A 23644-nucleotide genomic window follows, 5' to 3' on the forward strand; every position below is an offset into this window, starting at 1 on the left:
AAACATAGAAACCATGAAATGACTTAATTACACATGAATCAGATCATCCGTTACCAAAACTAGGTATTCAATATATTTCCCATTATTTTTGTTTAATTCAGTTTACTAAAATGTAAAAAATCATATCTACAATACAACAACGTGTGAAAAGCTTACAAAGCCATTATTGCAGCTCGTTGCCTGCTCATTACATATAATCTACACAGCCAGATTTAAAGATAGGTCACCTAGACAAGGTATAGAATCTGTAATGAAATGATGCAAGATGAGGGAGATTATAGTGCTGAATGGCATAGCAACAACAATCAGTGGCCTCGCCAAGCAAAAGCAGCTAGCTGGCTGTGAACATGGGCATATGTATGGGGGCTCAGGATCTGCTCCATTCATTCACAATGCAGAGCTATGGGCACTGTGATGATGTCATCGGCCAGCTTTGATCGGTTGTCACAGACCTGCTGTGGCAGAGCTGATTAGGGTGTGCGGCTAACAGGACTGAACATGTCAGGCCACAGAGAGCAGTGTAGCGACAGTTCTCCTGTATAATTCAATGTCGATCTATCCACACAGATTAAAACACATCCTGTGCATGAAAAACATCTTGTGAAAGGATCGGGTCTCGGTGCTACTCCATTTAAGTAAGAGAGACAACTTTAAAGAAAAGTTCACGTATGTCAAAAGGGATATTATGTAAAGATATTATAGGTTATTGTGCTTCTCCTCACTGTACCATAGTGTCAAAGCCCGATCTTGGAAACAACTTCAAATTAAAAGAATGAAATCTATCCTTTTTTAGTCTGTGGTTGATGGAGGCCACCGGCTGCAATGTGTTGTTGGAGCGTTTTAATATTTCAACACTCACTCCTTCTTGACAAACTTTGCAAGTAAAGCTCCGAATGCCCCTCACAGGTTCATCAGACCTTAAATGTCAGGAAAATGGCACCAACTCATTTTCTTTTTTCTTTTGGCCCACTTGGGCCTCTCCAGCCAAAGCTTAGTTAAAAAGGTTAAGCTGCTAAATGCCTGTTGCTTACTTGGTCGGTCTGCTGTTGATGCTGGACAGTGGGCAGGGAGTGTAGTAGGGTGGGTTTATAAGAGCTTTTTTTGGCTGAAAAACACTGCCAACTGCAGTCCGCACCAGTAGAGAAAAATAAAATTGTTGAGCGGACAAGTTCTGAGAGTTTTGCATGATTTTTCTTTTCTATAACAGGGTTATTTTGCGAGGAAAGCTCCTTAATGCATCGTTATATACATAGGACATTAACATTGGTAATACCTAAAGGAGTGTTACTATTTTTGCATGCACTGTGTTGTACAGTATACGCTCATTAGACTTTGAGCACAGTCAGCGCTAAAAATCGGTGCAATGAGGCAGGTACACAGCAGGCCCTCCTGTGTGCAGCTCTGACCCGACTACCAGCTGGGATGAATTGAAAAGCAGTGGAAATGTGGATGTAGATGTACATACAGCATGTGTCCTAACATAGTGCAGGGCTTGTGTTCTCAGCCAGCACAGACAAAGTGAGTGTGTTTGTGTAGCTTGTTCCACTGACCCAATAGCTGGCTTTAATGTGCCGAATAGATGATGCATTTTCTAAATTTAAAATATCAGATTTGACATTAGAAATTAAATTACAGCTATTACTTCTCTTCTCAACCTTAGTTTTGTCTGAGGCCACCTTAGTTCCTTTCAAACCACATTCCTATTTAATATTTTACAAAAAAATAAAAAAAAATAAAACACTGTTGCTCCTTCTTTGATAAGTTGGGCTTTTTTATGGGCAAAACACTCCAGAGAACCATGTGGCTATTCAATTACCTTTTGTTAGAGCCTTTTTTTTCTCAAGCCACAGGGTGTCTCTGCTTTTCACGTCCCCCTTGCAGGGTGCAATCAAGGCCTGTACAGCTGCCGGCAGTTAATTGAATTCAGTGTCAAATAATCAATGAGCTCCCCTCCTCACAAAAGGAAGTCAACACTTATAATTAAAAATAAGGTTAGAGATGTTCTGATTAGTCGAACGTCTGCGGTGGGGTTGCTTGAGTTTAAGTGTGACTTTGCATAAAGGAATAACTAATAAGTATAAAGTGTGTAATACCGAAACACAGCTCTGAATTTAATGTTGTCAAAATTAAGCCGGGAAAGAGAGCTCACTGCAATGCCTGCATTACCACAAAAACCTATGGCTCATCAGTTATATGCTGTTTTGTGCTGGTGGGCTGCCATGCCATATCTGTGCAGGTCTTTTATGGTTGTCTGATTTGTTATTCGCTGTATACAGTGTTTGTTAAGATGCTTTTCCAAAGCTTGGATAAAACTATAAAGAAGTCAAACATAAATAATTTGGTCCCAGTCCTTGTCCTCAAAAGCATTTTCTCTTATACTCAAACAATAAAACTTCATCTAATCTCATCAAGTATGTAAGCTAGATATATTTGTTAAAATCAAAGAACAGCCTGGCCATTTTCCCTTGTTATTCTAACAGAAGTAGTGGCTGATGTGGCCAGGATAATGCTGCTCATTCCATCTCGTCTCCATGGATCATTAACTGGTGAGAACGTGCAGCTTAAGCGCTAAGTGCTTAAGTGCATTCAAAATGAGAGGCAGCTTTTATCTGCCACTTTTCGTTAAATGAAGGACCCATTGTTTTAAAAAAAAACTTCTAATAATATACAGCGGACACGGTATGAACCTGCCACCGTTCTCGTTGCCTTTGAGCCATATGAGATGTGTCAACACCCAGTCAGAGAAAGATATCAAAGTCAAGACATTAAACGTCCATCAATACAAATGGTTTTTTGGAAGCCTTGGCAAAGCCGTTCTCTTGCCTCTGAAGTGAATCAAGCTTCAAACCTCCAAAAAGTGAGTATAGACACAGAGATGGCTGCTTTTATTGCAGCATTGCTATAGCGGAAAGGTCTATCTGTAATGAACCTCAACATATGTATCAACTGAAGCAGAAAGAGACACAGCGTTAACTATTGAACTTCAATGTCCCTTGCCGGTTTATGCATGTTTCATTTGGCATATGTGTTATTGTGACATGCACTAGCTCTCATACGGTCAGGCACACAAACACATTTGTCTGCTGTCAGGGGCTAGGAGGGTTAGCAGGCAGGAACACATATTTATTCATTAACATTTGAGAGTGTGAGTATCCATCTGTCTTGTGCGCGGCTTCATTCTGTATTTATCACTATACGGGTCAACAACTGCAATGAGAAGAAAGATTGCCTATCTTCTCTCTCTCAGTAAAATCTAAATGCACTGTTATGCCTAACGAGGAAGTGTAATAAGTATGGATATATGGATGTTGGCCTCCCTAAGGCCACAGTGACAACTCTGGTTAATAAAACATTGTAGTTGCTAAGGGATATGAAGCTTCACTGTATAGCATGATGTGCACAATGTATTATTTATAAGATTATTGGCAAAGTAACTAAAATGAGGATTGTTTGTCCTGACCGATAACCTTGTCTCCACTGTGCTGTGTTCCCACAGAAATGAAGGTAATACATAGCAGCTTACTGATTGCAGATTTATTTAGTGTCCTGTCTTTTCATATTTCCTGCTCTATCCCTCTTTTCTCTCTCTCTATCTCTACCACAACTAGTTCTTTTTGCCTCAATTTTCATCAGAAGTTGCTTTCCTCTGGTACCACATGCCTGCTTCTGCAGATTGCTGTTATTTGAAGTTCATGTGATTGCCGGTCAAGAATCAAGGACATAAAAGACCCATACTAACAAGACTGCCTCCTGAAATCCCAACATTGTATCAAACCAGTTCAAAGATTTTGCAGGGAAACCCACAGCAACCTGCAAAGATGTGAAAAGATTTCAGAAGTTAGGCCTGGGACACACATCCTGCGTCTACTGCACGTCTGCGTCTGCCTTTTTTTTCCGGCGACCATGTTAACACACTACAGCGGGGACACATCCAACCTCCGACGCCTGATGGAGGCGTGCCTGCAGTGACACACCACTTCACCACAGGAGGATCGCCTTTTTTTCGAAGAGACGCGCGTCTCTCTCGGGTCTCTCTGCTTCAACTGATAGAGAAATACTCGGTTGACGTATTGACTTCATACCAGCAGCTTTAGCTGTAGTTTTACCATTTCCTGGTGTCATTTTCAAAATAAAACTTCCCACAAGCGCAAATGTGAAAAAAAAGTCAATGAGGCACACATTCATATGGGAATTATGTATGGAAACTCTGTAGAAAGACAAGGCCTTTAGAAGCAGCGCTGCAGCACCTGCATCAGCTGATACGTTGCATATATGGCCGAAAACAGCAAGGTGGTTACCAGTGGAAACAGGCTGAAGCAGGCACAACACAATCTTGCAGATCTGTTTAATGGGCTGCGCCCTGTACTGCACATTACTGTTGCCTTCACAGTTTTGGGGCTTGCTGTCTCTCTGGCTTCTATTGAACTTTCTTTCAAATCTGGCATAGCAGACAGCTGTTCCTCACCTTGGGAGGGATGAATTATGAAAAACTAAATGTCAATTCAGTTTGACAATCAGGTGAACCTGTGGTACAAAACAATCTTTCCTTTCAAGATAATGTTGATATAGTGGCCCCTGATTACATCCATTGCCATTTCTTCTTAAATACAAATGCTAACATTTTAGAAATCTTTTCTTTCCACAATAACTGTGCATGGAACCTACAGTATGGTGAAGGTTAGGCAAAGACTGTGGTTAAAAAAACGTGGGAAATGGACATGGAAAATAAACCATGGATTGGGGATGATGGCTAAGATTGTAAAATAGATAACATGTTTGATAAATTGAGTGAAATACTGAGCTAAAAATAAGGGCTTCGGTAAGCAGACGAGACACAAACGGCTGTCCACACTCACCCGCCACCAAGACCTTTACACCTTTACTTTTCACCTTGCTGCATAAAGGTCACACTACTTTCTGCATTGCCTCTGCACATAATGTGCTGCTGATCTGTCTGATATGAATTCCAGGGGATGGTATAAACAAAGACTACCACACAAAACCTCTTTGCACTCCGCTTAGTTTTTTTTAAATTATTAACTCAGTACGTCATAATTATAACCATGAAAGCTATTGGCTTCAGGCAATAAAAAGGATAATCTGGCCTGTTTTATTGATGGTTTTATTTTTTTTGTTTTTTTCACTACTGTATCATCTCTTTGGTTGCAAGCATAAATGGTGATTAGTGGATACCGAGGTCCCCGTGCCGTGCCACCTAAAGAACTTTTACTATAGCGCCATCACACCCTCTGTTTAATCCCTGAGCAAGGCCAGACACACCGATCAGAGACTCACAAGATACTTGCAATGAAGCCTGTTTATTCCTGTTTACTATCCACTACACCTACACAGAGAATAAACTGCAATTAAACTACTGTATTGGTGCAAACATTAAAGATGAATAGCTGATGTTGTGAGGAAACGGAAGGTTCTCCGTGAGAATGGTGACTGATTCCCTCACTGCAATCTGGTGTGTGGCACTGATTGGCTGATTGGACCCAGGTGTGAGGAGATGATATATGCCCTGAGATCCCAGTGCTCTGTGCTGCTCATTATCTCACCTTAAGAGGTAGTGAGAGGTTGTTTCAAAGTGCTCTCTGTGTTAAGTTTTTCTAGTCTTCTGCTTTACTTGTGTGTTTCCGTTCAGCTGCTTGGCAGCGGTGGTTTAGTTTGTGCTTTAGTTTTTCTATATTAAAAGGTAGCCTGTGTGGCCCTTTCTAGCCTTGTGCTTTTTGTTTTCTCCCCCTCCCCTTCTTCGCGTTAGCGATTTAGTGGTTATCCCTCCGGGGATAACTTTAAGACACCCTTTGGTCCGCACCTGTGCCCCAAACCCTCCCCCCAGTCCTCACAGAATGAGCAGCCCAATGCAGGGCACAGCGGACCCCACTAGTGCTGACAGTTTAGAGGTCCATAGGCAGGCAATTTCGGCTCAAGGAGCCATGTTGGGCTCACACGACCAAACCCTACGTGCCATTGTAGAGCAACAGGCCTCGCAGGACTGCATGCTTCGGGAGATACTGGCCCGTTTACAGCCACCTGGGCCAACCCCTACCCAAGCACAAGCACCTCCAGTTCCACCCCATGACCCTTTTGTAGGCCAGGAGACCAAGCTGGCAACCCCAGCCCGCTATGACGGGCATCCAGGGAGGTGTAAGGGATTTATAACCCAATGCTGTTTAGTTTTTGAGTTACGACCCTCTATGTTTAGCACCGACCGAGCCCGGGTCGCATATATAATATCCCTTCTTTCGGAAAAGGCCCTTTCATGGGCTACAGCCTTGTGGGATAGGCAGACTCCAGTCTGCGCTGACGCGCCCCTCTTCATGGCGGAGATGAGGCGCGTGTTCGACCACGATGTTAGTGGCCACGAAGCAGCCAAACGCCTCCTTAGGTTACGTCAGGGCTCTGCAAGCGTTGCAGAATTTTCAATTAAATTCCGGACTTTAGCTACGCAGTCAGGTTGGAACAGGGAGGCTCTAGTGACCACTTTTAGTCATGCCTTGTCTGAGAGAGTTCAGGATGAGCTCGCTTCCCGTGAGGTTCCAGATTCACTTGAGGATTTAATCTCATTGGCTATTAGAATTGACAACAGAATTCGTGAGCGCAATAGAGAGAGAAAACAAGCGTACACCCACCAGATGTCTGAGGAGTTTAGCATCCCTTGTGAAAGACCTACCCTGCCTGAAGGGTCCCTTAACAATGATGATCAGGAACCCATGCAAATAGGACACGCACGGCTTACTCCCGTGGAAAGACGGAGGCGTATGAGCAGTGGCGTGTGTCTATACTGTGGGAGTGTGGGTCACTTCATTCGCCAGTGCCCCTCAACGCAGAAACACAATAAGCAGGGAATCAGGGTAGGCGTGTCAGACCTTGGGGAGGTCTTGCAGAGTCGTAATAATTCCCCTCCCGTGGTCAGTAGTTGCACCCCTTTGCCCTTTGAGTTATTATGGGATGGACACTGGCGCACCTTCTCTGCATTTGTTGATTCAGGAGCAGCAAGTAGTTTTATGGACTCAACCCTGGCCCGAAAGCTCAATTTACCCATTTATGATCTTCCTTGTCCACTCGCAATTAATGCAGTGGATGGGCAACCATTGGGTAGGGGTAGGGTTGAGAGGGTCACCTGCCCGATTTTCATTCGCATCGGCAATCACACGGAAGAGATTAAGTTTTTTCTTATTGATACACCTCAGTTACCCCTCATTCTGGGACAACCATGGCTCAAGGAACACAACCCTCACATCAATTGGAGGACTGGGAGGGTGATGAGCTGGGGTCCAAACTGTGCATCTCACATGATGGAATCAGACTCTGTTCAACGCCAACCTGTTGGATGTGAGCCTCCTCCTGCCACCAGTGCCTCTGTCTCAAAATCTCACAGTTCAGTAGGCCTTCCCTGTGCTACCCCCAGTGACCACCTGACTCTCGGGGTTATTGAGACCTTGACTCCCTCTGATTCTTCGCCCTCTGTGTCTCTTCTTGCAAATGGGGTTCCTGCAGAGTGCGCTGAACTTAGTGAAGTCATTAGTAAACATAAGGGCCGTCCACGTTCGAGAAATCAGAGGCTTAATGCCTTATCTCTACGATTCCAGTGTTCAGATAGTGACAGTTCTCCAGAGCCCTTTGTGCCCCTTACCCACATCTGTGCCCCACTGACTGGGGAGATTGACACAGTGGTTCAGGGGGCTCAACAGCAGGAGCCGGACCCAGGAGGGGGGCCCCAAGGCTGTCGGTATGTTCCGGCACGAGTACGATCACAAGTGCTTGAGTGGGGCCACTCCACACACCTCACAAATCACCCTGGTGTTCGTCGCACTATTGGTTTTCTCAAACGGAGATTCTGGTGGCCCCGGATGGGTAGAGATGTGAGCGAGTTTGTGGCAGCTTGCAAAATTTGCACCCGAAACAAGACGTCACAACAACATTGCCGCCCAGCCCCAAACTATCGGGTGGGTCAGAGGGTGTGGCTCTCCACAAGGGATCTCCCACTGCGGGTAGAGTCTCGCCAATTGCCGCCACGTTTCGTTGGTCCCTTCAGGATCATTCGAAGGATAAACCCCGTCAATGTTCGCCTCTTGCTTCCTCGGTCCATGAGGATTCACCCCGTGTTTCATGTTTCCCGCCTCCAGCCAGTCTGTTCCGATCCACTAGCCCCTCCAGGGAGGCCTCCACCCGGGGTGGGTGGGGGGTCCTGTTGGAACGTCAGGTGCCGTTCCTTAGAGGGGTGGTCCTGTGAGGAAACGGAAGGTTCTCCGTGAGAATGGTGACTGATTCCCTCACTGCAATCTGGTGTGTGGCACTGATTGGCTGATTGGACCCAGGTGTGAGGAGATGATATATGCCCTGAGATCCCAGTGCTCTGTGCTGCTCATTATCTCACCTTAAGAGGTAGTGAGAGGTTGTTTCAAAGTGCTCTCTGTGTTAAGTTTTTCTAGTCTTCTGCTTTACTTGTGTGTTTCCGTTCAGCTGCTTGGCAGCGGTGGTTTAGTTTGTGCTTTAGTTTTTCTATATTAAAAGGTAGCCTGTGTGGCCCTTTCTAGCCTTGTGCTTTTTGTTTTCTCCCCCTCCCCTTCTTCGCGTTAGCGATTTAGTGGTTATCCCTCCGGGGATAACTTTAAGACACCCTTTGGTCCGCACCTGTGCCCCAAACCCTCCCCCCAGTCCTCACAGATGTATTGCGTCATCAACTCTCATTACCTTTCCATCCTACGCATAATTTGTTTTTTTTTCATTCATGACTATTAATAAAGGCTATATAGGACACCGATGTGATGTGATCACAAAAGCCCACATGATTCTTTTTTTAGCAATGCTAACTGTGTGAATCAAGGGATGGCAATTCTAGATGGCCGGACGAGCAATCTACCACTTTCATATTGAAATATCTCAACAACTCATGGATGGATTGCCATGCAATTTAGTAAAGGATTTGTGTCCCTTTGTAAGGATTAATTGTAATAACCTTTGAAAGCCTCTAATTGTCCTTCTTGTTCTAAAATCAGGTCACATTTTTAATCCGTCAAATACTTTGGTTAATTACCAATCTGACGTTCTAATTAGCCTTAGCTGTACATTGTGTTTAGTGCTAACTGGCTGATGATAGCACACTGTCATGAGTTAAGACAGTGAGCATGGTCCACAGTGTGTTCTATACAACAGTCAGCTTTGCTAGCAGAAGCAGCCAGTGTGGCTGTTGACTCCTAGTCGTGTTATATTTTCACGCCTGTTGAAGGATTCTGGGTTATTAACTTCAGTTAATGATGCAAAACAAAACGTTAATCATAGGAACAATCAACTCTATTGACAACTTATTCCTGGAAGGTATTCCATTACAAACAAGATGAAGCCACCTTCAGGTAAATAGAATTATCCAAGGCGGATCAGGTAAATAACGGCTATAATTGTGAACAAGTTATTGTTTCCTGCAGAATCCAATGTCTACTGTCAGAGAGCTGAGGGCCAGAGAGCCATTCCATTACACTCTCTGATGGAGTGTAGTCCTTCCTCTGAGGAGCACAGCACCGAGTACAGGTCAATAAGCTGCAACAGCCTAGCAGTGGGTCGATAAGACACAAGAGCTTAGGTGAAAGGGCACGGATGTGTAGGTCCAAAGGAATGCTTGGGGGATAATGTCCCGGAAACAACTTTTACAGTGCGGAGAGGAATAATATGGGGATACTCGTGCAGGGACAAACCTGGTGGAATGTACAGTACTTCCATGGGGAGGATCCAAGAGAATGTTGTGGATAGGTGGATTTCAAATTAAGAGGAGAAAGAGGCCATTAACTTTATTGAGCTCATTCAAGAATATCACCAGGGGCTCAACGTTATCCAACCAAATATCCAATGTTATGTTGCCTGGCAACAGTACTGTGAAAATGCAATCAAGGGTGTAATGAAACCTAACCTATTTTCCTCAACATTTAATCAATCCTCATCTTGGAGACCAAGAAATGAAAGTGCTCTCCGTGTTTCAACTTTCCAGGGGGATCATTGTTCCTGAAACTATGACATGTAGCAGTCTCTTTTGCCTTCCACTGTAAGAATAGGAAGCCATCAAATTTCATTCAGGGGCAGACATTGTTGTGTGGTACCAGACATAAGCATGCCAAGATGAGTTTCCACATGCTGTCAGCTATGAGTTTGCTTTTTCTTTGCGTATGTACGTTGGGTACAACCTTTGTGACCAGAAGCCATTTCCGCCAGCTGTTCTGAAGTTCAAAATTAGACTTAGTTTGTTCAATTAGTGAAAATGTATGCATCATTCCATTCAAATGGGTTACATCACACAACGTGGAGTTCTACAGATACTAAATATTTTCACCCAGGAAGTGCCAGATGGAAGTGTTGTACAGGTAACTGAGCAAAATGAAAAGTAAATAACCCGGAATGGGCGACCAACACACCTTTTATGTTTAATAATAAAGTAATTGGTGAAGATTTTTAAATATTTTTTCACAAAAAGACTATGATACCTTAAACTGTTAAAGGTGCTAAGAGGAACTTTTGAATATTTCTGAAGCAGTCTTTCATTAATTTCATTTAATTTTTCGTTGGATGATCATAAACTACATGTAACAGCAAACGAGACCATCAGTGTTGCTATTTTTATAAAGTTTTTCTTAATGCCTTTGTCATGGGTACGCTCATCCAGGAACAACAGCAGGCGTAATAAAAACACTCCCACTTTTGTCCAAAGGGGTGCAAGAATTGCTGTAACACAAACTCAGGTTTCCTCAGAGCACCTATTAAGTAAAGTCAATAATGTTTAGGTAAATGACAAAATATCGTTGATTGGTTATGCATAATTGGATATTTCTCTATCAATAAAAACTGCATGAATACTAGCAATGACGCACTTAGTTCTCCATGTATGTATACATCCATGTCGAAAGCCATACCTTATTCTACAGAAGAATGTCCGTTCAGTTTATAATATTAAAAAGTAATTTTGGAATTTAGGTCACACATTGACTTCCTGCTTAAATATTGGATTACTTTTGATTGGACAGAGGAACTGATGTGGCCTCGCAGCTTTCCTCACAAATTTGTATTGTAGCCAAGTGTTTTAGCAGTCAATACAACAACACTGTGCTCTATGGTAAGAAATAGTTTGTTTGACACAGCACTTCGATATACAGTCCTGATAGTCACGTTAATTTGACTGAATGCAATGCGGGAAAACACCTAGAGAAACGCTTGAAAATGGGGACGCTTTTGCATCACATTACCATTATTTTGCATTCCAGTAGCATAAATCAGCATAGATTTAGCAGCTTGAGCAAATCTGTCACTGACCTAAATTGTCATGTTTACGTCATGTTTACATGTGTAAAAACATATTTATTTCAAGGCTATGTGCATTTGATAAAGAAGCAAACTGAACATTTGTTACACAGGTGAGATAGGTCAGTTTGGGTGAGACCGGCAAATGAGGCCAGGAAAAAGGCCCTGTCACCAATCTAGCACCCACAGCTGCTGCTATCATGGAGGTCCAGGGAGGTGCAGGCTGTACATCCAAAAATAGAGGAGTACGTCTTTGCACTTGAGAAGAGATTTCACAGAGGCATTGTAACAGGCACATATAGGTGATTTGATACAAAGTTACAGAATAGTGTCTGACAGTAATAGGCTACACAGTAAAGCCATGATGCTCTTCAGTTTAATCTCAGATAAAAAAAAAAGGTTCCGCCTGTTTTGCTCAGCCCCGTAAGACATTTTACTATTTAAAGTTGAAGTAGGTAAAACAACGGTGGATTGAGCATATGACCCGCTAATGAAGGCTCCTTTATTTACGACTTGGCTGTGGCGACTTTCCTGCGCTAAAATCAAATGCTGAGCGCACAGTGAAACATTTTATGTCAGCTAGCTGGGGTGTGTTCCATGTACTCAATAGGACCAGAACATCTTGACTCTGAGTTTTGACTCATAGGTTGTGCTTTCCATTCCATTTTAAAATTGGTGAAAAGCTCATTCTACTAATTGATCTCTTTGTGCACCTCCATGTTTGAAGTTCCAGCTGTCCCAGTACAATGGAACACAGCATCGGGCATGCCCAGGTGAAGCTTGTCACTGCCCGATGCCACGGCCATAACGCTGCAGACTTGCTGTTATGTGTCCGACCTGCGCAGCTACTTTATATTATATCTTAGTTACCGCGTGTGATCAGGTGTTTGGTCTTCCCCCAACGGAGCCTTCAAGGCAGCGCTGGTTAAGGTTAGGGTTTGGGTTAAGGTTAGGGGATAGGGCCTTCAAGGCAGCTCTGGTTAAGGTTAGGGTTAGGGCTACGGTTAGGGGATAGGGCCTTCAAGGCAGCTCTGGCTAAGGTTAGGGTTAAGGTTAGGGGATAGGGCCTTCAAGGCAGCTCTGGTTAAGGTTAGGGTTAGGGTTAAGGTTAGGGGATAGGGCCTTCAAGGCAGCGCTGGTGAAGGTTAGGGTTGCTGGGGGCACAAAACACCATCAAGCGTTCCATGATGTCATACAGTCGACACTGTTGGGTTAAGAAAGGAACTCTGGAAGATGAGGTCCAAGGGGCGTGCCTACATTTAAATCAAAGTTGCCACTAGATTTAACCTGACTCGAATATGATGGATTGCAACTTTAAGCTGTGTTTATGAGGTTAATAGCTCAGTATATAACAGTATCTGCAAAGGATATTTCACATTGTGATTTTGGAAGTAGATTGTCTATTGTTTCCTTCAGCTGTTCAACCAAGAGGTAATATTTTGTAAATCACACATGCTGAGAGTTTAATATCAGCTCTTTCATTCACCAGTGAGGGGAGGTTAAACAGAAGAACCTTCATGAACGAGTGAGTTAAATACATGGTGTGATTACATACACTGGTTCAACTTAACAATTTAGTGTTCAATATTTTGTTTGAGGTCTTTGAGGAGTTGAAGTGGCCAACTTTTCAATAACTTTGATCAAGTTAAAATGACTAAAACTATAACAAAAAGTGAAAATCCATTATGTTTTTTTACAGGTTTCTCTTCTACGAACAAAGGCAACTGCGTTCAATGAAATGTGCAACCCAACTGAAACTGCATGTTGAACGTCAATCGTCATTAAAAAAAGCGATCTGCATGAAGTATGTTTTCAAGGCAGATTTTTCAGTTGATAAACACTATCTGTTTACCAGAGTGTTTTTAAAACGTAAGAAAATACCTATGATTTTGCAAATGATTACTAAGTATAAAAGATATATGAGCGTATTAAATGATAATGGCCTACAGTAACAGCTACTACATGGTGGACTATACGTTTAATCACAATTGATTAGTTCTAATTCATACCTAAAATTATAAAACACAATTGTTGTACATTTGCAGTGGATGAAAAGATACACATGTGGACCAAATTGTGTGGCTGTTATGGTTCCAGTATAAAACATTCATTCCTCCTGTGGTTCTGTCTGTCAGTGTGAAAACACTTGTTGGGGGGTTCTGAACTGGACGGGGCCTTTCCCAAACTGTTGCTTCCACAACTCTGAGTATATAAGGAAAGCAGCAGCAGGGCTCCAGTCCCTCCATTCTAGACTAGGAGGGAGAGTTGTTTGTTGTGGATCAATCTGTGTTTGTGTGTGTGTGTGTGTGTGTGTGTGTGTGTGTGTGTGTGTGTGTGTGTGTGTGTGTTTATATATATAGAGCTGTCTAATACAAGAGGAAGTGGGTCACAGCTCGGGGGAACTGCGCTGGAAGCCTGAAGTTCCCCTTTATCATACATGTTTAATGATGGATTTTAGCATGTTTAAAGGCTGCGGCCCAGCCACAGCTGCCATTGACAACAACCAACATGCATGTAAACATTCACACACACACAGACACGCGCACACACATACACACACAAAGGTTGGGAGAGAAATAAATCCACAAGTACGCCTCCTGTACACTTCATATCATATGCATGAGAAATAAAATCTAATAACCTACATGCTGTGATATATCCCTTGTGCCCTATAACACACATACACACACACACGCGCACACACACACACACACACACACACAGTACCGAACATTCTATCAAAGATGGGAAGACCTTACTTATTTTGTGGATCCTCACAATAGAAGAAAACAATACAGAATATATTCTAACATTCAGGGACCAATGACCATCCCTCAGTAGCTATTTTTTTTCATTTTTTTTGTTTTACAATATGGTGCGTCTTCTTACAGTGCAGTTTTGTATAGTACAGTACAGGTGGAGCCTTTTTTAAAGTTTCAAAATGTGCCAGAATGTGTTCCAGACATCCTTCTTTGCTGTCAAGCCCTTACTGGCAATTGCAAATATTATGTCTAACTGCCAGTATTGATTAACAATCACAGGCTCCTTACCTCCACTCAAAGACTGGGAGTGGATCACTGTGCTATTTGTTTTGCTAGATCCACAGCTGCAAAGTGCTGGGAGCTATTGGGAATATCGGGGTGGGGCTTTTTCTTTTATTCTTGATCACTATTTTCTCCCTCTAAACCAGCCAAAATACTATGCACAGTTCTAGAGAACTGGCAGACAATCACACAGATGTGAAATGCTGTGTGTGTTCTGCTGGTGTTAATGGATGCAAGCAACAAGTTTACAGATCACACTCTTCTCACATTGAGATGGAACAGCAAAACTTAGCGCGTGTGTTTATGCCATTTATTTTTTATTCCAGAGAAACAGGTTTTTCTCTTATTTTCTAATCAGACTAGTAATCACTATGGGAATACGTAAGTCATTCTGTAATGTAGACCTTTGCGCACATCATACATGCAAGCATCCTTTAAATCTGCAAGAGGTACGATACGATTTTCTTTACATATATTGTACCGTACGATTTTATTATAGGGCAGAATAAGGAGTAGCCTATAAAAGAAACGTGTAGTGCTTTAATTTGGTCTATTCAATTCTACATTCATTTGGCCTGTGTTACTCTTCAATCGAAGCTTCGGGAAGTTCCGGTGAAGATGTATACACTTGTGAAAAAGAAATAGCTGTTCTAAAAATGAGTTTTTTTTATTTTGGATCAGCCCACTGCTAATCATGGCGACCTATCAATTGAACCTATAGCCTGGCTGCAACTGCTTATTTTTAAGATGTTGTTCTGTGGGAGAGTTGTTTCAGTAAATAAAACTTCAAACTTTTGCCAGCGGATAAGATTGCAATGTGGAGCCCGAACCTGAGTCCGTGTAGCGCGGTCGGGCCAGGTCCCTGAAGTAGTAGATGAAGTCCAGGCAGTGGTCATCCTGCACCTCTCCCTTGGAGCACAGGTCGGAGAGCAGTTCCAGCGCCTTTCGACAAATCTCATCCTCGCGTTCTGCAGGCATTGCCCTCCAGCATCCTCCTGACTGGTCTGCCACACCGTCCGCACACACGCTCTGTCACAAGCTCACTCACTCACTCGCCGACTCGCAGCCTCTTTATAGCCTACCACTACCACCAGCAGCGCAAAGACGCACGAGATGGGAGAAGCACCGCGCCTATTATTACACTGCCTTTAGGGTTAGGGTCTGGTGCGCTCGATGCGTCCGCGTTATTGCGAGATTCCTGGGGTAAATCCGAAATGAATTTGGAGGAAAAAGCTGAAGGATAAGAGAGTGGATAAGATTTTTTTTGTCGGTTTCAAATAAAACCTCCTTTGCAATGTTGTTATTGTGAAATAAGCGCTCCAATCAAGCGCGCTCTCACTCTTTTTACATTCTTTTCTTTTACTTTCCTCCTTTCTATCTCTCTTTTTCCCCCTCCTCTAGCTTCTGTCCGCGGTGCTGATGATTCGCTATTCAGCCTCCAGGCTTCAGCAGCGCTCTGGTCAAGGTCCTTGAATGAATTCTCGGCTTTCACTGCGTGCGCTCTCAATAATTTTTTTCTCAATGCAAGACAGACAGGAAGCTCTTTCTCTACACCAACCCCTCTCCACCACCATCGCTCTGCTCTACAAAGCTACAGCCTTGTAATACAGAGTTCTGCGTGCCAGCCGAACATTGCATGCATGATGCACCTTTATACATAGGCTAGGCCTACTCCTTTGCCAAATAATGCATTCACACTGTAGGTTAACTGTATGTTCTGGATATTTAAGAATCATATTATTTCACCAACAAATGCTTTGAGTAATTTTGAATTTCATATGTTTAACAACAGTGTAATCAGCACATAACCTACTTGATTTAATCCACTTTGACAAAGTGAATTTGACACCCAACATTCCTTTTTTCCACATTAAACAACCCAATAAAACCAATTTATCAGACAAAGACGATTATATTATTATTAAACACATGTTTGCCTTAATAATCTCTACCATGTATGCCACTTTCCTCTACAGCTAGACTGCATGCAATCTTCGGCAGGCACGCAGAACTCAGCATAACACCTGAACCTTCAGCCCCCCCATCACTGTGCAAATGTCATGTAACCCCTCCGTTTCCTCTTTTTCCTCATTTGTCTAATAAGCAAAGTCAGATGGAGTTCCTCTCTCCACGGGTAAACATTCATGAGTAATGAAGTAATATCCCCATGTGCTCCAGGAAACACCTGAGACCCACGTGCACGAACCTGACCTTTAATGATACAAGTAATGAAGGCTGAGGTAGAACGACACACAATTGTCACATTAAACTAGCCGTGGTGAAGGAGCTAATGAAAGCCCACCTGCTGCAGTCTTTCTATCTTTTATCTATCTGTGTGTGTGCTGTGTGTGTGTGTGTGTGTGTGTGTGTGTGTGTGTGTGTGTGTGTGTGTGTGTGTGTGTGTGTGTGTGTGTGTGTGTGTGTGTGTGTGTGTGTGTGTGTGTGTGTGTGTGTGTGTGTGTGTGTGTGTGTGTGTGTGTGAAGTCTTAAAGTGGATCAACAAATAGCTCCAAGCATCATAAAAATAACTTGACAGTGAAGCTTCTCTGTAACATCTGTTGGCACTGTTTCAGTCGCATAGATATACAGTATAAGCCTGGAATGTCTTTTGTATTGGCGTAATTCTGTGTGGGATCTGGGATGGGCCACTTAGTTAGCCTGTTAATCCAGACCCACATCTAGAACGATATAGGGTCTGGCCACGATCAATATACCTTCCCAACTCAAGGGGCGGCACATATAGTGTGCATTTCAAATACCACTGCACGCAATTGGATAACACTACAACCAACCAGAGCAATGAACAAGGCGACGTATTAAGCCCCGTTCATTTATCGAACAGCGAGGTTAACTGGTAAATAAAACTTTTGCCATGTTCAGTTTGCAAAACAGAACATTCTTTTTTCTTGCTAATGACATTTTTGAGTGCCGTCTTCCAAATCGTTAAGTGTCGAGGGCGAGGCCAAAGCCGTTTCAAACTCAAACAACATATCACCGCATCCATCTTTGTTATTTACTATCACGGCTTCGACAGCGCATGCCCAGCACTGTCGTCGTCCGGTTACGTCCGCCACAGAGCACCAAACATAGGGCTCTGGCCCGCCAATATCAGATAGAACGAGGTCAGAATTTTCCAACATAGTTAATGAGCTCCAATGGATCGTGTCCAGACCAGACCCAGACCTGTGTTGTCTTTCATGTACAGCATGTGTTCTTAACACAATACATACCTAATTCTATAAGCTAATTTATTAAACCAATTACTTTTTACTGAATTACATACCGTAACCTAGTTTTTAAACAATTGCCTGCAAGTATTTCAAAACACTCAATGAGAAACTGATATTGAGACAGTGAATGAGCAAAACAGCTTTGTGTTGAGAGGAGTGTTTCATCAGCGTCTTAGCCTGAAATAAACCAAGAGAGCTTTGAATGTTGCTCTTTGTGGTGTAAAATAAAATATAGACAATAGAGATACAATGCAGGGAAGAAATAGGCATGATCATTGGGAATGTATGAACGTTTTAGAAATGGTGAAAGAACCAAAAGTGTCTCCTTTAAAGCACTTTGAATAGTATGGTTGTTGAAAGAAAAATGCTTAATTCTTTCTTTCCATAAATTCTATAAATATATATTTTTAAATGTCATCCCATTTGTTGGTTGTAATAATAAAAGTGTATTGTCAACGCTAAATCATATAATATCTAGTAGTAAAATGGGAAATAGTAACCTGAAAGTAACATGAAAGGAATGGTGCTGGCAATACAACACACTTCTTAATTGATCAGTTAATATCAAATGTGAATGGACTTCTCCCATGTCTGCATGCGTTTCATTTACGTCCAAGGGCATGCAGATTAGATTTTCCTGAGATAGGCCACAGACACGAACAAAATAGTCCGTATGTGCGATAAAGTATGATAAAAACCATCAAAACAGACATTGGGAAGGATTGTACCTGCTCCGCCATTGTAGGCGCAAAAACATGCACCCCTCTGTCGCTCTCTGTGCGTGCACCGGCAGTGAGACGTCCTGGATTGTAGCATTCCCTCTTCTGATTGGATATCAGGTTTTTGGATACTCGACAAGTTTATTTGTAGAGTGGGTGACTGAGAGACCTGTGTTATGAAGTGTGCATACTTTATAAGTGATCACTAGAGCGATTTAACACATATATTAACAAAAATATATTGCTCACTTCACCTTTAACTAAAGTTCTCAAAGTTCATTAAATAATGTTTTTATTTATTGTCTAGCAGTAATGCTAACGGACAGGCTTCTTATCCATCATTTTCTGAACCTAATTATAAGGATGAGATATGTCTTGTTGTGTATGGAGATGCTCAAACCCATACTGTCATACAATAAGAGATATTTGAAAAAATCCATAGCATTGCATAAACAACTGACCTGCTTGAGTTGGTATAATATTTATTATTAAAATTTGAATGTCCTTAAAGCCACTACGAGTAACTTTGTCAGTTGGCGGCCCCTTGATGAAAGTGAGGCAAAGTAAACTTTGTTTTAGTAGGCTACCGCTCATTCATTTAGGAGTAAACACTGCAGTCTAGTTCACTCCCGTGAAATTGTGTACACGTTTTTTGACAACCCCCTCCTCCCGCACGTCTATCACTCTCCCTTTTAGCTTTTCTTCATTGCATTCTCTTTTTTTTCTTTGATGGTTCAGCCCCGTTATCAGTCATTATGACAACAAATAACTGTATCAAACAATGCTCCCGCTCCCCTTCCCTCACCTGGAGGGATAGGCTTCTCAAAAATAGCGTTGCTGCGCTACACTGAAATCTGCGACCAATACGAATATGTGACCATAGAGCATGCGCAAACCAAAAATCGGACTGGGTGTGCGACCAGACCAAATGCAGTAATAAAAACTATATAAAAACGTCTTTCTTTGCACTGATGGTCTCGTTTGCTGTTAAAGGTCATTTATGACTATGAAACATGAGGCTGTTTTAAAGATATCCAAATGTTACTCGTAGTGGCTTTAAATTTTCCTCATACAGGTTTATACTAGACTGTTACTCATTGGGTGTATCTCAATCGAGCGGCCACAGCCTACGAAGGCTGCATTTGAAGACCGACTGCGTCATAGCGGCGCGCAAAGGCTTGTTCCATTTCGAAGGCTCCTTCATATGCGGCCGAGAAATGCAGCCTTCGTTTCACGGTTTTGAAGGGTCCAACAGATGTGTCCTTTGCGGCCCAACATATCCCAAAATTCATTGCGTTTTTTTCAGAGATGGCATAAAATAAAATAAAAAATAACAAAACAGCAACGTGTTGCTCCATCTTCTTAACTTTTATCTTCCTTTCTTATTTTCTTGTATTTTTTTTCTTTTCGTCTGGTAGGCAACTTCTTTTTCTTTTTTCCTCCGTCTACAAGGCTGTTTCCGTTGGCAGCAATCAGGGTTGCTAGGCAGCACAGGAGCGGCGAGTCGTCACGCAAGGTAACGGCTTGTTACGCAAACCGGATATGCTCGTAAACGGAGACCTGCGGAGACCGTCTTGTTTAACAACGCTCGTTCGGCCTTCGAATCGGCCTTCACAGGCTATGGCCTTCATAGACCGCGTAGACCCTTAAATAAGACACAGGCTGTGTCTTGATTCAGAGACCACGCACTTGGTAGGACGCAGTCTCGCGGTCTATGAAGGCTATAGCCTATGAAGGCCGATTTTAAGGCCGGTTTTAAGGCCAACGAGCCTTGTTAAACGAGACGGTCTCCGCAGGTCTCCGTTTACGAGCATTTCCGGTTTACGTAACAAGCCGTTACCTTGCGTGACGACTCGCCGCTCCTGTGCTGCCTAGCAACCCTGATTGCTGCCAACGGAGACAGCCCTGTCAGCGGAGGAAAAAAGAAAAATAAGTTGTCTACCAGACGAAAAGAAAAAAAAGTACAAGAAAAAAAGAAAGGAAGATAAAAGTTAAGAAGATGGAGCAACACGTTGCTGTTTTGTTATTTTTTATTTTATTTTATGCAATCTCTGAAAAAAACGCAATGAATCTTGGGATATGTTGGGCCACGAAGGATACATCTGATGCAGCCTTCAAAACTGCTTCAAAACCGTGAAACGAAGGCTGCATTTCACGACCGCATATGAGGAGCCTTGCAAGGAGCCTTGCAAATGGGACAGCCTTTGCGCGCCGCTATGACGCAATCGGTCTTCAAATGCAGCCTACGAGGCCGGTTCCAAGACCGCAACCCCTGAATCAAGACACAGCCACAGCCATTAAGTCCCTTAGTGACATATACTCAACATCCTGGTGTGGTTGTCATGTGACAGCCATGTGACTGTGACAGGAAGTGACTTCCCAAAGATTGCAGTGTGACAGGTGCACACAATTGGAGAAATTAGCACATTTTAAAAGCTTGTGTTTTGTTACTAAAGGTGAGTTAAAACCCTTTTAACAATTTGAATGCTTTAATAGGGTGTCCTGTATTACCTTTACCTAGTCTGACTGTATTTCATAAACACATTTATATAGAACAAGTTAGGAACCTTGGCAACTGGCCACTGGGCAGGTAAATCATTTATAAATAGACTAAAAAGCACTTGAACATGTATTGAAGCTTGTGGTATGCCCCTGTTGTTGTACAAAAAGTATGACATTTCTTGGTTTATCCTAACACACTCATGGGGATATGAACTAAACTACTTTGGTCTTAAGCCAAACTGTTGTTGATGAAAGAGTTGATTGGTTTCCATTTGGTCAAACAAGTATGCCGCTATAGTCTTCTCAATAACCTTAGATAAAACAGGCACAATAGAAATATGGCGATAGTTAAAGATAACATCATGATGTTCTGCTTTAAAGACCGGTGTAATGGTTGCTTTTTTTCCAGTTGTGAGGGAATTTGCAGGACATGATGGATAAGATGGGTCCGAGGTTTTATCAACATGGAGCTACATTTTTTTAATGACACTAATGTCCAAATTATAAATGTCTTAGAATGTCTTGACCAATCCAATCATCATTTATCATGTGCCAGATGATATATCAGTTTATATAAATTAAGTCCAGTGTGCCACCCTCCCTTCCCCTCCCTTGGCCCACTTACGAAACCAAACCCTGCACCCATGGCCTGACCTGAACTGGATCCAGTTGTCTGGTAATAATAGCATCAGTGAAATGAATTGAGCCTTTACCAGCTCTCTCTTGTACAGATCCACAAAAGATTCATGAGCTCTGAATGAAGCTGATCAACCTATTGGAGGCACAATCACCTATTTTCTCTCACAGTTTGACGGAAAGTGATTTTTCTTTCCTCCCCAAAAAATCTATTGACAGATTATGTTAGCCATTATCTGCTAGCCAAATGATGTTGTTGACGCGGCATTGTATAGAGGCGATTGGAGTGAAGCCGCTTTGGTAACTGCTCCCGTGTGACACCACTTAACCTTTGATTTTCTGATAACAATCGGTGGTCATGGGGAGGTCTATTTTAGATACCACAGCATGAAGCTGCTGCCAGCATACACAAACATATTGACACACTGCTACTGGGATTAGGCCAACTGCCAATCCACTATAGCGATCGCTTGAGATAAAAGATGTTACCTGAGTATGAGCCAGATGATGAAATACTGTCAGTGTGTGTGTGGGGGGCGGGGGGGGGGGGGGGGTGTATCTATGTACACTTGAGCATGTTTGTTTCTTCATTTCCATGTGTGTATGACTGGGGTGTGTATGTATGTATGTATGTATGTATGTATGTATGTATGTATGTATGTATGTATGTATGTATGTATGTATGTATGTATGTATGTATGTATGTATGTATGTATGTATGTATGTATTTATTATTCTTTCGGACAATTCCACACAATACACAATTTTCTCTTGCAAATATTCATACATCATACTTTGTGTTGTCCGAAGGGAGACGGTATGTATGTATGTATGTATGTATGTATGTATGTATGTATGTGTGTATGTATGTGTGTGTTTTGATTTAGCATCATTTGGTAGGATTGGTCCAGGCTGGGAGCCAGCCCAGCTGGCTTAGGGAAACAGAGGGCATCTGTGCAGCCTCCACACCGGTCACTCTGTTTCTTAAAGCTTCTCAGAAAGGGTCATCTCCATATTAACTCCCCCACTGTGGTTAATGGGATAATCACCATGAATTTCACTATCCTGGGCTCAAAATGGTAATCTTAATAGAACTGGTACATTTCTTTTTCTTTATCAATATACCACATTATTACTTTACATGCTGCAGACTTCTGGCTTTCAGTACTTACATTGAAGGCTGTGCTTTGAGGAACTATTGCATGCAATCATTGGAATGTCCGAGTCACACAGCAAGAAGTAATGGCATTTAACTGAACTGAGGCCGATGCAATTTGCAGAATACTTAATGCACCTTTACCATAAGACACACATACATAGTCTATTATCCACAGCTTGCATTTTGGTTGACTGTGGTCTCTGGTAAAAACTGTCAGGTTTTCAGAGTGCCAGCATCTCAAAGGTAATGCTATCTATTTGCCCACTAAAGCTACAGTCATTTATCTCTTTGGCCATTTGGGCAGCAGCAAAAGGTACATCCAGAGCACTGTCATATAGTATCATCACCTTATAAAGTTGTGTAGGTTAACAAGTCAACTTTTGCATATTTACACACACAAACATTGGTATTCATGTGGAGCCATGGTCCAGGCTGCCTGTTGAAAGTATAAGTCCGATAACCACTCTCTTCACCAACTCCTGAGGGAAATATCTGACCAATGACTATGGATATTCTACCATGGATTCTGTGTCTTAACTGGTCCCAGCAGTTCTGCACCCATTTACTCAATGAACACACACAATCAGAGATAGACAAGGTAAACAGTGCCAGCTGTCTATCTGTCTTTCAGCTCTGCGTGTGTGTGTGTGTGTGTGTGTGTGTGTGTGTGTGTGTGTGTGTGTGTGTGTGTGTGTGTGTGTGTGTGTGTGTGTGTGTGTGTGTGTGTGTGTGTGTGTGTGTGTGTGTGTGTGTGTGTGTGTGTGTGTGTGTGTGTGTGTGTGTTACAACACTGTCAATTCTGCATAATAATTGAAATGAACAGTGCAGCTCTGTGGTCTCAACCACATTTCGAAAACAAAAGGTGCCAATGGTACCTCGACTCACTCACTCTGTGTAGACAGAACATAGTTTTCTCCGTAATTTCTTGTGATTATTTTCTGCATTCACAAATGTATATCCACTGATGTTCTGTTTGTCTTGTGTCTATCTGTCAAGGAAGGGACATTTAAGAGACGGGGAGGGCGGAGAGAGAGGAGAACAGTGTGCTAGTATATTCAGAGGTGG

At 42.5% G+C, this 23644-nt stretch overlaps 1 protein-coding gene across 1 annotated transcript in view; it reads right to left on the reverse strand.

Moving 5' to 3' along the window:
* Positions 1–15311, reverse strand: part of LOC307250252 (synaptotagmin-9-like) — a gene marked incomplete at both ends in the record, with an annotated part of 39404 nt that extends 24093 nt beyond the window's left edge. The window contains one exon of the mRNA XM_080027281.1: positions 15164–15311. Within this exon, the coding sequence (XP_079883407.1) occupies positions 15164–15311 (148 nt within the window). The remainder of the gene's footprint in view (positions 1–15163) is intronic.
* Positions 15312–23644: the final 8333 nt, after the last annotated feature.

Source organism: Ammodytes marinus (assembly GCF_949987685.1).
Source record: "Ammodytes marinus genome assembly, chromosome: 5".
Lineage (NCBI taxonomy): Eukaryota > Metazoa > Chordata > Actinopteri > Uranoscopiformes > Ammodytidae > Ammodytes > Ammodytes marinus.